The following is a 14,937-nucleotide window of genomic DNA, read 5'->3' as shown; positions in this document are numbered from 1 at the left end:
CCATCTTGTGGCTACTGAAGAACATGGCATTATTATTATTATTATTATTATTATTATCATCATCAACATCATCATTATTATTATTATTATTACAAGCCATGTTGTACCATCATGGCAACATCAGTGAAACAACAATGACGTTGATTTGGCAGCCAAGGCTGGCAACAGGGTGGCCTGGGTAGCCTTGAAAATTGTATATATTCATTCCCTTTGGGTGCCATTCGCAGCCCAAAACTCAGGACAGTTGCAGCTCTCAGCAAAATAATTCAGAATATAGCTCTTCTCCTATTGTGACCCTTCTCCCTGTCTATGCAGTGCTAATTCCCTTATAATTTCTCTTCCTCCTTCATTACGTTATGAGTTGATGTTAACCAGAAGTGAGATACATAGGAAAGACCTTGCAAAGTGCAATGGGAATGGTTTTAAAACGAAGAAAAAAACAATGAACATTCAGGAGCAAAAAAGATGTATTCTTTATGACGCTGCCATGATAAGGGAATGTGGCAATAGATCTCTGCCTGGATCTTTGTGGCAGACTATTTTTCTGCATCATGCCTTCAACATACTCTTCAGCCAATTTTAATCGTCCTTGGAAGTTTCTTTTTCTTACACTTAGTTTAGAGACATCTTTGTTTGGACCTTAAAAGTATGAGGAATCATCACCACGTTCTTGTCAGAAAAGATCCTGTCTCTCTGCCTAGGACAGCATTCTGAAACTGGTGCTTTTTCAGATTTTTGGACTTCAGCTCCCGAAATTCCCACCAGGTGTTGGGTACAGCGCACATTTATTTATTTTATGTATTTATGAAATTTATCACTGCCCATCTCCTCCGACCGGAGGGACTCTGGGCGGTTTACAATATAAAACAATAAATATATAATAAAATTTCAATATAAAACACACTGTAAAACAACACATGGACTACAGATGAGTAAAAGTACAAATCAACATGCTTGGAAAGGCATCAGGTTGAGGACAGCTGAGTTATGGTTTAATTCCATCCATCCCATCCATTGGGTATGTTGATTTGTGATCCATGAGTCTGTTTTTACCTTGGCTGCTGTTTCTCTGTGGGTTGTTTTTCTGTTTTCTTTTTAACATGGTTAACTGCCCAGAGTCATGAATTTGAGATGGGCGGCTGTATAAAAGGAAATAATAAATAATAAATCCTGCTGGGCTTCCGTAGAGCGTTAAGACAGAGCTTTTCTGGACCAGGATGGCAAAACCTCTGTGATGAGAGTTTTATCACTGCCAGCCTTGGTTATCTGTGGATTTGTTTGCTTATTTGGGTTCTGTATACCACTTCTTTCTCTTTTTTTACTTTCAAGTTTTTAAAAACTTTGTTGCTGTGGGCTGACCAGAGCCACAAATTGCGAAGAGGGCAGGTTTACAAACCGCTTCGATAAATAAGCATAGAGGTCAGAAACTGGGATTGGTTGAAATCCAAGCTTAATGCATTGGTCTATCAGATGGAGCACCTACTATAGTTTTTTTTCCAGACTTTAAGAAATAAAGTGGAAATTGTATCTGCAGCGTATTGTATCTGTTCATTGTTAAGCCTTTTGTGATAAAAGAAATGAAAGCAAAAATGGAGGAAGGGTCTGAATGGAGTATCATGGAAGACAGTGAAGGCCAGGTTGCCTAGGATCCTGAGGAGATGCGTAGCCCACCATGTTTTGTTTCTCGGCTCTGCTTCTTACATAGGTTGGGTTAGGGAATGTTGGACCTTTGATTTGTGGGAAAGGAGGAGAAATGGAATAAAAACCACAACACTTAATGTTATTTAGTTTTTTTGTGGGGGGGGGTTAATGCAGAGAAAAATTAATTACCCCTCTGGTGGAGGAGGTATGTTTGATACATTCAACAGATAACAGGTGCAAAGGAAGAAGTTGAGCATTTGAGCTCATCTTCTCCCTCAAGTTGCTAGTGAGAGCATAACTACAGTTTCCTTTGTGCTAAGAAGAGACCTCCAAGGCACTCCTTGACTCAGAAACTCTCCGTCATGAATCTGGGGGAGAATGTGTCTTTTCCAAATACTTTGCCACCCTCCATAAATACCTCCGTTTTAGAACTGTACAGCTCCCCACCAGAAAAGGGGTATATCAAGGCAGCCCAGACATCCTTTTATGGTGGTTCTTCAGTGGAGATTACAGAGCAAGAAATAATTGGGAAGTGGATTCATTTTCACCTGGCACTGCCAATAATAGATAACCTTGTTACAGTGATGGGCTGAAATGGCAGAGATAGGAAAACTGGGGAGCCCTGCTCTTTGGTGGCAATGGAAGGAAGAAGAAGGGCGTTGTTGCTTGGATGCTGTTAGATCAGTGGGCTTTTGGTATTTGAATCCAGTGGCCATCAGCAAAGAGCATAACCTGGAAGTGCCCACACCTGTCATTGGCCAGAAGTTTCAAAGTGTGGTTGGTGTCCTTCTCTCTACCACTTCATAACTGTTGTCCACTTTGCCAAAGATTGAAATCTCTAAGCCATAGTTTTATGACCATGATGATGACTGCCAACTCTTCGTTAATATGCAAAGTGAATTCCATTTGAGATGCTACTCCTGGCCAAGACGAAGAATGCTAGGACCTCAAGTACGCAGGTGATCCTGTGTGCTAAGCCATAAGCTGGGGTTCATGAACCAGGATGGTTGGGTCTACCTTGCCTTGGGTTCCATCATGAAAAAAGGCAGGACAAAAAATAACAATAGAAATACAGTAACAAGTGGATTTACAATGTGGATTTTATTTGTGCTCTGTCAATAAAGAACAGCTTTCCCTAACTTGATACTTTCCAGAGGTGTTGGGATTAAGACATCTTCTTAATTCAGTCTAACTCAATATACATCCATGCTGTTTTCTTGGCAAAAATACACCACACAGACACATGTGCACACCAACTCTATTGAGCACCTAGCCAACCCTGGAAAGCTAATGAAGGGTGGTCCGATTTCGTATTTGGAAGGGAGCCCACAAGGAAATACTAGAGCTATTGCTTTGACTGGGGCACTGAGAAAAAAAATCCCAGAAGACTGCAAGAATCAACTTTCCGAACTGCTGCCAAGCAAATTACATGAAGGCGTCCATAAAGTCACCAACGCACAGAGACTTAATGGACACCCTTATAATAGGCTTAGTGGACTTTATAGACAGCAGAGAAGACAACCCCAAGCTCCCCGCAATTTTGATTCCACCCATTTGTACTATTGTCCCCATGTGCATCCACCCTTGCCAATGTGAATTTGAGCCTGTAGGCACCCAAAGGTTCCTCGTTTATGCCCTAACGCAACTTATGACCCCAACCCATCTGGTTTATTCAATGAAAGACGGTTTGAGAATACAGCCATTTCCCCTGTTCCTGCAGCCTTCCCACCTTTGTAGCAACCGAGGGTTCTCATGCCCTTCTAAGATTCCAGGTTTCTTCTCCTCAGTGAAGGGGGAGGAAGTCAAAAGCCAACAGCTTTATTAGGCCGTATACAGCTTTAAGCCTCCTCTTCCTATGCCAAACGCTGCAGAAAAAAAAGAAAAATCTCTAAAAGTCACAGTATGCTCAGCCTGGGGATTTTCTGAGAAGTCAAATCTGGGCTTGCTTCCCATCTTTTTCAAAATTAATTGCCTCCTCAGTTCAGGTAGGCTTAAAATCCATCCTGGAATCTGAGACTGTTGAGCAAAAGGAAGGTTATTTGTTAAGATCTTGCCTTCCCTCTCCCTCTCTCTCTCCCCCCCACCCCCATGTCTCTTTTGTGGTGAAGTTGAAATCTACAGTCTGTTGTGAATGTGATGGGAACCCTGCCTGCAGAAAATGCCATTATTCATCTCCTCCCTAGCTCATTTATTTTATCTGCAATAGCAGCGATAAAGTAAGCGGCTTGGCATTGCTGATAAGCAGTGGAAACATCTTAGAGCTATTTGTAAAACTTAAAGCAGATCTAGGTACAGCTAGATAGCGGATAGGAAGAGGGGCCCAGGGTGCTGACAAGGTTTCTGGCCAGCCTGCTGAGCTGGAAGTTAATAAAGATTTTAATGGAGAGGCCTCATTAGGATTAAGCAGGCAATCTCTTATCTCCGATTTACACTACAGTGGATGGAGGGCCTGGTTTTGTTTTTAAACCTCTTTGCTGTGTTTGCTAAATAGTGCGTGGAAGGGAAACCCTGTCTGAGTTCTGTGGGAGCTGAGGAGTCCTTTGGCCAAAAGACGGAACAAGCCAACAAAGGGCATTTGCCAAAGGGAGGCTTAAGCTGTGCCTGGGTGAACTCCCGTAATGTCATTTGTCTTTGGCTTAAGCAACCCAGGTTTGTCGCAGGGAGGGGGAAGGGTGCCCTGGAAGCAGTTTACTTACCATTGGCCTTGCTGGCTGGGAATTGTGGGAGTTGTAGTCCTACGCATCTAGAGGGCAGCAGGTTAGAGAAGGCATGTGTTGATGTTCCTTGACCAAATAAGGATCTGTTGGGTCCATCCCGGCTTCCCAACCCTGAGAGAATAGTTACGGTTGCCTTGTACAGAAGAGGGCAAAGTCATTGGATCAACTTGAAAGATGGCCTTGAGTGCTGTAACTCAATGGCAGAAATGTTGCTTTTCCCCCAGCGGGTCCCAGGCTTAGTCCTCCGCAGCCCCAAGAAGGCTGGAAGAACTCTTCGAAAACCCTGGAGAACAACGGCCAATGGCTACCCAGGTCCCATAGGCAATACCAGGATGGACCTGGACCAGTGGTCAGGCTCAGAAGGAGGCTTCTTCCTGCTTTCCTAAGTCATCTGAGACCTTTTGTGGCCTTTGAAGGCCTCTGGCACTGCATCTAAGTTGGGAGGCCAACCAGCTGGTCCATGAAACAAAGGCAAAACCTAAATCTCTTTAATATCAGAGCGGGCCATGTCAAAAGCCCACCCTATCAGTGAATCATAGGGTCTTCCAGGTAATAACGGGAGGAGGCAGAGGGTGGTTTAAATCCATGAATCAGTTGCTGCTTTAGCCAAAGCAAGGATTGAAAAGAAGGTTGATATATATTTTTTTCCCATGCTGCTAAAAGTGATTGTGAATGGAACTTTTTGTTTTGTCTGTAGAACTCAGCGGACCTGGAGCTACCCCATATCAGGAGCGGCTTGGTAGCAAACAAGGTATGGGATTAAATACTCTCCAATGTGGCAGTCAGGAATCTTTCTGAGTTTGGAGTTGGCGTTTCTTTCCTAAACTAAATTGCTCTGCTGCTGCATTCTGTTTTGCACCTTCTTTCTCTAGTGCTTCTTTCCTGCCCCACACCCCCACACCCCCGCTGCCATGGGATGCTCCCAACCTGCACATTTATGGCATACACTGCCCTCCTTTCTTCTCATCCGCCCCATAGCTTTGTGTAGCTTTGGATCAGATTCCGATCCAAAAACATGTGTGTGTCATAAAACCAAAATGAGATCTGCACCCGTTAATCTGTGTTTGCCAGCTTCATCATAGATTCGGGGAGAATCTACCTTAAGGTTGAATTATGCTTGGCAGGTATTTGTGGACTAGATGTGTTTCGGTGTATGTATGCATTCATGAACATACTAAGCCGGCGAATGAATGAACCCATTTTCTGGGCTCCTGTAATACATTCCACCATAAATTAACCCAGTGTTTCTCAGCCTTAGCAACTTGAAGATGTCTGGGCTTCAACTCTCAGAATTCCCCAAAATCCCCCAAAAGGGAAGTTGAAGTCTAGATCTCTTCAAGTTCCTAAGGTTGAGAAACACTGATCTAACCCAATGATCTGAGTTTTAGCCAAGCACTAAACCACTAAAAATGAATCAAGGTTAACTCTAATCAAGCTTGGTATGTTAGGTGAATGCACCTGCTAATTCTTTGCCTGTAAACATGTTCTTACTTAGTTTATTGAGGAGTCTATCCAGATCTGGCCAAGATTTAGCCTTTGTTGATGGGAACTCTTGGGGTGGATTAATGTGGCTCAACTTGGGGTTGTTTTGAGTTTTGCTGAACATTACAGGGTAGGGTTGGCTGGAATACTTCCCTATAGGAAAGAAATTGAAGCTGGCTTATTACAGAACCCTCAGCTTTGTAGGAAAGTTGGGGTGGATTTTCTTTTTTCTTTTTTTTTTTTGCAAATTCTGTCCCTTTGTTGTGCAAATGAAAATCCTGCCAACTGGCTTTCATCTCCCACTCTTGTGTTCTCATTAAGGAGGAAATATTTAGCTACTATTTTCTTTTTGTTTGGCTGTCTGCTTCACTCCTAGTTGCAAAATGTATCAAAAAGGAAGGTGTGTTTTTTTTTAAAGGAACATGTGAAACTATATGTAAATGAGGAATATTTTTTTTTAAATGAAACAGCTACAAACGATGTTGCGCATTTCTGGAATTTAAGGAGGCCTGTAAAAGATTCCCACAAGGCACAGACTGGGTCCACATGCATTCATTCAGCTAAATTGTGGCACAATTTGCTTTTAAGCCATACAACCTAGTCTTCGTAGTTTGAGAGATGAGACTTGCAATGCGGTGTTGGAATATGGAGTGATTCCATTCAAAAATCCAATTGTTCCATCCCATTGCTCTGTCTGCGTTAGGCAATTATGGAGTCACTCTTCCTTCCTTCCTTCCTTCCTTCCTTCCTTCCTTCCTCCCTCCCTCCCTTCCTTCCTCCCTCCCTTCCTCTTCTTCCCTCCCTTCCACTTCTATCACACTCCCCTTCCTTTCTTACCTTCCAATCCCCTTCCCCTTCCTTCCTTCCTTCCTTCCTTCCTTCCTTCCTCTTCTTCCCTCCCTTCCACTTCTATCACACTCCCCTTCCTTTCTTACCTTCCAATCCCCTTCCCCTTCCTTCCTTCCTTCCTTCCTTCCTTCCTTCCTTCCTTCCTTCCTCTTCTTCCCTCCCTTCCACTTCTATCACACTCCCCTTCCTTTCTTACCTTCCAATCCCCTTCCCCTTCCTTCCTTCCTTCCTTCCTTCCTTCCTTCCTCTTCTTCCCTCCCTTCCACTTCTATCACACTCCCCTTCCTTTCTTACCTTCCAATCCCCTTCCCCTTCCTTCCTTCCTTCCTTCCTTCCTTCCTTCCTCCCTCCCTCCCTCCCTTCCTCCCTCCCTCCCTCTTCTTCCCTCCCTTCCACTTCTATCACACTCCCCTTCCTTTCTTACCTTCCAATCCCCTTCCTTCCTTCCTTCCTTCCTTCCTTCCTTCCTTCCTTCCTTCCTTCCTTCCTTCTTTTTTTGTTCCCCCTAAATATATATATTTATTGTGCTTTTATAAGCCACAGAATTTTCCCCAGCCCTCCTGTCTGAAATGAGTTGTGCCATTTCAGGCACACACGAGAGCATTTCCTCTATATATTGAAAACAGAGGGAACGGCATGATCTTTGGCATCTGAAATTCGATGCTCTTGAGAAACAGTTACCTTCTTCCCCTGCCCCTGTTTTTCTCTTAATCAAGAAACCACTGTTGATTACCCACTGTGCATGCACACCCACTGGCTGAGACAAGTGAGGAGAATATTTCCTGCAGTCAATAATGGGGAGCAGGTTGGAAATCTAAGGGTAGAAAGAGCAGAAGCTGGTGAAGTGTGTGTGCAACGCACATGGCCTCGGCTGAAGGATGCATTTGCTGCCTCTTTGATGCAAAGACCAAGGTACGCCTGTTATCAGAGAAGACAGCCTTCCTTATTGCACAGCCATTGCAAGAAAATTAAACTCTGCAGCAGCTGGGGTTGGGGTGGGGTATAAAACTATGAATCTTTTGTTCTGCTTTTCTGACAATAATGTAGGAGGGATCACTGCACCAGCTGACAGGAGCTCTACTTCTTCCCTTCCAGTCACATGTTCCAGGTCAACAACAGGGCAAAAACTTGACACTGTTAACTGATGACTTTAACGAGGCTTGGATAATTATTTCCTTTTATCTTCTTGCTGTACGTTCAAGATGAATGGGATCCTGAATTGGAAGATTCCTCTGCCCTGTTTATTAATATAGCTGTCCCCATTCTCTGGATGGCTTGACAATTGCTATAGGTTTGAACAGACCTGGGGCCGAGAGCTGAAACCGTCATAGTTCACACACACACACACACACACACACACACACACACACACACACACACACACCAGGACTCGTAAACTGGTGACGTACTTTGTCCTCTGGGAAAATGGTGTTGATATGTCTGCCATGTGCACATCATGCTTGGCCATCCTTCTGGAATCTGTTTTAGTGAGTTTTACAAGACGGGGGAGCTGCAATGGACTGGGTCTTGCCAGTACAGTCACACTTTGCAGACATGCATTAAAGCGGGTAGGCTGCTCATAAGAAGTCCATCCTGTTGGGGGAATTTCTGGAGAACCAGTGGCCAGATTTGTTGGCTGCAGCGAAGAGTCCTGTCGCATTTAAGGACTAACAGCTTTGTTTTGAAATAAGCTTTGGTGGACCATGATCCATGCTGGAAGCTTTAACCGGAGTAACGACATTGACTTGAACTTAGCATGTCTGTAATTGACTTTCATCCCCAGCCCTGTGCTCTTTCATCTTGCCTTTAATAGACTTACCCAACTCTGTCTAAATGTAGTATGGACAAGCCAGATTTCAATCCTTACCTTGTCCCAGCCCAGGAGGAAAAGTCAGAGGCAAAAGAAAGGAATTAAGATACAAATTGGCGTCTAGGTGAAGTTTGCCAAGAGTAAAACTGAGCGATATTGAATGTGCCTACATGTGTCTTACTTCAGCCTGTTGGAAATAAGCAATAGGCATGGATTAATAGAAGGAATGCTTTCTGCAGGAGTGAGGGGTAGCAACTGAATGGTGTATTTTTTTCCATTTCCGGGTCAAAGCTTTTGTGTCCCTCCACTATCAAGCTGTTATTAAAAGTTGTCTGTTGCCATGCGTTGATGGCTGCGAAAGATTACGACTACATATGTCTGCTCGCCACCATATTTATTATACCTTGTTATTATATTTTGACCGCACTAAGCAGATCTTCAGGTTCATAATCTACGTCTCCTTGATAGCTTGGGAAAAAAATCATAAAGGTAGACAGCAAGCTCACTGCTGAATGCAAAAGGCTGCTCCAACTTACCATGCAACACATGATGGCACATTTACAGGGAACTGTATATTTTCAACAGCAAGAACCAGCAAGAAAAAATAATAAAGCTTAAGTGCTTACCCTTTTAAAAAGTGCCTTTATTTATTAGCTGCCTTGACCATTGCATTCCCATGACTCTCGGTAGAATACAGGAAATTATCCAGCTTTCATTATATAATTATTTTGTTGCTGGGCTGGGTGAATGAAATTGTGGTGTTCTTTCTGTCAAAGCATGATGATGAAGATGATGGTGATGATGCCAGGCTTTCAGTCCTGAAGGTTCTAATCATTCAAAATCCTCTTGCGTATTTGTGCCAGATTCCTGCTCAACATCCGTTTGTCTGATGGGACTTTTTACATCAGAATGATCCAGTCATTTGATTTGGCTAGCCTGGAGCAATAAATGTCTTTTTGCAAACCGGTTCCATGCAGCCCCATGGCTTTTTCTCCTTGTTTGTGTTTGGAGCTCCAGAGAAATGGGAATGGCACAAGTTGCTTGCTCATCTCCCAGAAATTATGATGTAATGAAGTTTCAGTTAGGTATTTTACCTGTCTCCTCGTTTTTATTTTTTTTAAGGGTGTCAGTGTGTGTTGAAATATTACGTGGTTAAAACAGAGGTTTACAAGGATTTAATGTACTTGAGAGTTAAAAGTATGCAGCTTTATGGCAGTGATGTTGTAAAGTGGACATTATTGGTAAGGTGGGCTGTATTTTACCTGAACAGTTCGTTAAGGAAAAAAATTTTTAAGTAGAAGTCCTGGTCAAGGAGAGAAATTCTCCAGACGGAAGTATCTCAAATTCCCCAGAACAGATATCAAGGAAATTTTTTGTTGTTTTGTTGTTCAATGACACATTTAACCAACTCAGTTAAGGATCAGTAACTGGATTTGCATAACATGTATTGTTATTAACCTTGATTTGTTTCTTGGGCTTAAACCAAGCAATGGGCTAAGTTGTGTTATTGTGCGTTGTGCTAACCCAGTAAATTGGTCTCTCAAAGAAACAGGTGAAGCATGGTATATTGAGACAATTAGAATGTGATATATTTTCACCCACTTTTGATGGGTGGGGCTGAAGCAAGCAGTTGGAGGGGCTGTGTCCCAAAGTAGGTGGGGGCTTCTTTCCTCCCTTCTCTTTCTCTGGGGGCAGATTGCAGGGAAGAAATGAGTCACTCTTAACAGATGGAATTTTATAGTTAGACTGCTGGTTGCATTTGGTTAGTCCCACCCAATGATTGGGGACCATCCAGAAGTGTTGGGCCAACTTCTAAGCTGTTCCGCCAAAGGTTGTGTTGTCTAGAAACACTGGGAATGCAACAGGCTGAGTAAAGCAGATCAATTCTAACGCCAACTTTTTTTTTCTGCATGACCCAGAGCGAGACTTTTCCCTTCACCTACAACCTCATTCTTTTTTATCCAGAAATTCAGGCTGGGACTGTTTGGGTGTGATGGTGAGCACAGAGGGCTGTGTGTTGAAGAGAGTCCTTGGTTTAGCAGACAATGGAGTCGTCTCAGCCTCATGCACCTCTGCTGGTTGAACCCGTATATTTCAGACCCAGCCTTAGGTAGAAATAGATCTAATTGGCAAAAAGAGAATCTTACAGAGAAACCTCTGGGGTTAACACTGTCAGGTTTTAGACAGCAGTTCCAAACTGTAGCGGCAACGGCACAGATCTTCCCTTTGAGATACCAAAGGCTTTGCATGCTTTATCTGGCAGCTGTTCAACACTGCTGACAAGCCACCTGTCTTGTTTGTTAATTCCTGTTGGAGAGGATTTTGAACTTCAGTCAGAGGTGTTTGGGACTTGGGAAGAGTGCTGCCCCATTGGAGAAAAGAGAATGTTGTGGTTTGCTCTAAAGATACTGCTATTAAGTATTAATGCATGTAAAAGAGACTAAGTGATGAGCCCCAGAGGAGCTGATTTTCTGATTGAGTTGTGTGCCTATATGTATATATAATCATCATTCCTGATTCTCTACAGAAATACAAAAGTTCCCCTCCTTGCTGTTGTGCCCAGAGGGGAGATTTTTGCAGCCAGGAGCCAAAATCTTTTCACGTTATATTTGGGGAGGGGGTGGCCAAGACCTACAAGGGACATGCCAGCCTAGTGAAGACATCAGCAGCAGAGATGTGGATGGAATTTTCACCCATTTTTTAAATTTGGATTTTCTTTCAATGGGCACGTTAAGCTTCTTGGACAGCCTCACCATTCATTTTTGTTCTTTAGTTTCCATTGGAGATGGGCAGGAAACAGTGCCTTTTGCTACAGAATTACCTGCAAGGTTGCCTACAGCCTGTGGGTTGACCATCCATGCCCTGGCTGTCCCGTATTCCGTTCACAGGAAACCACTGAAAATGGAGTGGCTTTCCAGAACTGTACTCAGTAGCCTCCACCATGGCAGAAGACCTCTGTTGACTATTCACACAACAGATGTGTTCCTATGTAGCACTGATGGCGACCCTTGGCCAACACCCTCATGTGCTACATAGGCATTGAATGTTTTGCAGCTCTTACAATACTTTATGCTCCCTTGTGCAACCCTGGTTTATGATCATGGGAAAAACGGCCCTGGATTCATTTTTACTTTGTGCCGATAGTCTGGGAATCATAAAAAAGAGTCCATTATCCTTCCTGCTGTAATGGGAACTGTTGCTCCATAAATGGTTCAAGCAAGCGACGAATCAAAAAAACATCAAACTACAGTTCGTTGAATAGTCAACAAATCCTTGGGCACTCTTTCGAAAGTTGTGCCACGAGAGCACCGGTGCGGCCATTCCCTTCTTTCTCCAGTCATTCTAAAGAAGGCTTGCCAACTGCAGCTTCTCGGCTTCGCAGCGTATGCGCCAACGGGTTTGCGCGGTGTTCCTGTGGAAAATAAGACAAGAGCAACAAAGGTGACAGCTATGGCAACAGACTTGTTTACAACGTGCTTCCGTGAGAGCGGAAAAGACACGGGGGCCCATGAAGGAACAATGGCTGTGCTCCATATTTTATTGCATTGTATTTTCATAGCAAGTGCGAGGGAAAGGCAGAAGAGATCTTTTCTGTAGTTCTCTTCTTCTGAGAGGGACAGAAAGGGCCGGCCAGCTACTGGCTCTCCAAATTGGTAATGGTTTCTGGAAGGCATCCAGACCATTGTAAATATGAACTTTTGTCAATATTCCCTGAGCTCCCCTGGACTCGGGTGGGCTTTATTAGCTGAAGGTCACTCCATTATGTTCCTCCCTCTCCAGAGACCTTTGATTCTTCTGCGAAAAGAACGGCCCTCCAAGGCCTTTCAGACCAGCTTTCTCTTTAGCAGTGCTCGAGCTGATAAGCTTTAAGGCACATATTTCATCCATCCTCGGCTGCGCTGCAAAGACAAATGGTGTTTATAATTCCAGGGTTCCCCCCTCCCCAGTTGAACAATAGTGGAGAAGGGGAGGGAGTAGAGGGCGTATGGATATGTGCTCTCCCACACGGAAGCAGAGACGCTAGTAAGGTTGCCAATGTTTCCACTCTTTTTTCGGTCAAGACCTTTTGGGGACATGTTTGCCCTTTAGAGAGTTTTGTAATGCAGACTCCAAGCTGTAGGAGATCCTGGTGGATGATGGATGGACAGGATCCAAACTCTTTGGGTTTCCCAATGCCTGTTCCATGGGAAAGACTCCCTTCAAGGAGTTAGGATAGCTTCATTTTGTTGACCCAGTCAAACAAAGCTGACTCTTCAACAGACTATGGTTTGGCATTTCTTTGGTTTGTTGCTTGCTTGCACCATTTATATGCTGCCTCAATCTCAGATTCTATCCAGTTTACAAACAAGGGAGAATACATCATAGAATTCTCAGTAATGAAAACGTAATCTCGATTTTTTTAAAAAAAAAAATCTGTGCTCCCGTATGAGTCGCCAGATAATAAATGTCCACAGCTTGGTATAAGAAATTTGTTTTTCCAAAGCTCTGGGGAAGGGCAGTGTCTTACCCTTGAATTTTTAATAGTGGAGGAACTGCTCCAAAGGGAGGGTGATAGGCCAGAGAAGGCTCAAGACCCACGGATGATGTGCAGATCTTATTATTGTGCCCTTTATGTAGTCTGCAAGCAAGTATAGGGCAAAAGAGATGATTTTAGAGAACAAGTAATATGGTGCAGAGTTGTCTGTCCTCATGACATTGTAATTGGATGATGTTGCTGAGAAAGAGGCTGCATCTAGGGACAGGAGAGGCTGGTAAAGATGAAAAATAGCAATTCCTCTGGCTGCATTGAACTGGGAACCAGTTGGGCTTTGTGGGAGAAGGACAGATCATTAGAAACCCAAGAAAGAACTTTTGGAGTCTAGCTGAGGGGAGCTGCCAAGTTTTGGGGATCTTGAACTTTGCTCCACTGTATTATTATAAATCCTTTTAGTCGGGGTGAAATTCAAGACTCGGCTTTTTTGAAAAAGGCAAAAGCTGCTTTGCTTAACCCTCAGAGTCAAAAGATGGGGTGGAGAAGTCTGAAATTGCATCTGTACCTTCACAAAAAGGAGGTGGGCTTTTGAAAACCAATCAGGCATGGTAATCCCCTCAATTGTTCTGCTTACAGTACTCTGTGTTGCTCGAGGCAGACAAAGAATCCATAACTGGTGTGGTAAGAGTAATCCAAGCATTTTAAGTCGAAAGTTGAAAATCCCATGCAAAGGTGTGTCTTTGAAAGAGTGAGTTATGGGTTGTTCAAACAAGTTCCCATACTCCAGCAGCTGGTATTTAAAAGAAACGCTCAAAGGTGTTCTTTCAAAAATTCTGGGCTCCTAAGAAGTGATGAAGATGACTCTTGGGATGCCAAAACAACGAGAATGGGGGAGAAAGGCGTCATCCTTGAAAAAATAGTGGTAGAACATACATTTGCATAGAGAAGTCCCTGGCAATCGCTAAGCAAAGTTAGGAAGTCTAAGTAAGGTGTGGTTTCTGTCAGTCAGAATAGGCAGGGAGGGATGCATGGTCTATGTCCTTTGAGGAGAATGGAGCACCTACCTTGGTTGCAGAAGGTTCTGTTGGTTCTGTTTGTGGCATCTCCAGTGATCTCCTGTGCTGGAGACCATGCCTGTGTCCCTTTGTGACACTAGAGCAGAGTTTCTCAACCAGGGTTCCGTGGCACCCTCGGGTTCTGCGAGAGGTCACTAGGGGTTCCCTGAGAGATCATGATTTATTTTGAAAAGTATTTCACATTCAAGCGACTTCACATTAAAGAGGTACATCTCATTCTTTGTTTTTAGTTTAAGAACACTGTTAGTGCATAGATACAGGCCTGCCCATGAAATGAATATAATAATTTTGTAACACCTGGCCTGTATTTGATCCTGAACGGGCAGGAGTTCCCCAAGGCCTGAAAAATATTTCAAGGGTTCGTCCGGGGTCAAAAGGTTGAGAAAGGCTGTGCTAGAGGAACCAATAAGAGTTATGCTAACTCATCCCCTTATCACCCTAAGGTTAGATAACGGTTTGGCTTTTTCATGGGGTCACTGGTCCAGACTTGCAGAAGACTTTGAAAGCTGCAATCGGTGCAAAATGTAGTAGCCCCCCTCCTGGCAGGTGAGAGTCCATATGGCATATAACATCAGTTTTGCACCGATGTAATCTGCCATATGAGATGTAATCTGCCATATGAGGAGATGCGGTGGCACTGCGGGTTAAACCACTGAGCTGCTGAGCTTGCTGATCGGAAGGTCAGCGGTTTGAAGCCGCATGACGGGGTGAGCCCCCGTTGCTGGTCCCAGCTCCTGCCAACCTGGCAGTTCGAAAACATGCAAATGTGCGTAGTTAATAGGCACCGCTTTGGCAGGCAGGTAACGGCGTTCCGTTTAGTCATGCCGGCCACATGACCACGGAGGAAGTGTCTATGGACAAACGCCGGCTCTTCGGCTTCAAAACGGAGAT

The 14,937-nt window shown here is 43.9% G+C and overlaps 1 protein-coding gene across 10 annotated transcripts in view; it reads left to right on the top strand.

The window, feature by feature from the left end:
- FBRSL1 (fibrosin like 1) overlaps positions 1 to 14,937 on the top strand; it is a 529,962-nt gene that overhangs the window by 407,352 nt on the left and 107,673 nt on the right. For 7 of the 10 annotated variants that reach the window (XM_063315889.1, XM_063315885.1, XM_063315887.1 and 4 more), the window contains one exon: positions 5,056 to 5,109. The exons of the other annotated variants lie outside the window; for them this stretch is intronic. In XM_063315889.1, coding sequence (XP_063171959.1) covers positions 5,056 to 5,109 — 54 coding nt within the window. The remainder of the gene's footprint in view (positions 1 to 5,055; positions 5,110 to 14,937) is intronic. 10 annotated transcript variants of the gene reach the window in all.

Source organism: Candoia aspera, chromosome 15 (genome assembly GCF_035149785.1).
Source record: "Candoia aspera isolate rCanAsp1 chromosome 15, rCanAsp1.hap2, whole genome shotgun sequence".
Classification (NCBI taxonomy): domain Eukaryota; kingdom Metazoa; phylum Chordata; class Lepidosauria; order Squamata; family Boidae; genus Candoia; species Candoia aspera.
This window is presented reverse-complemented; position numbering and strand designations above follow the sequence as displayed.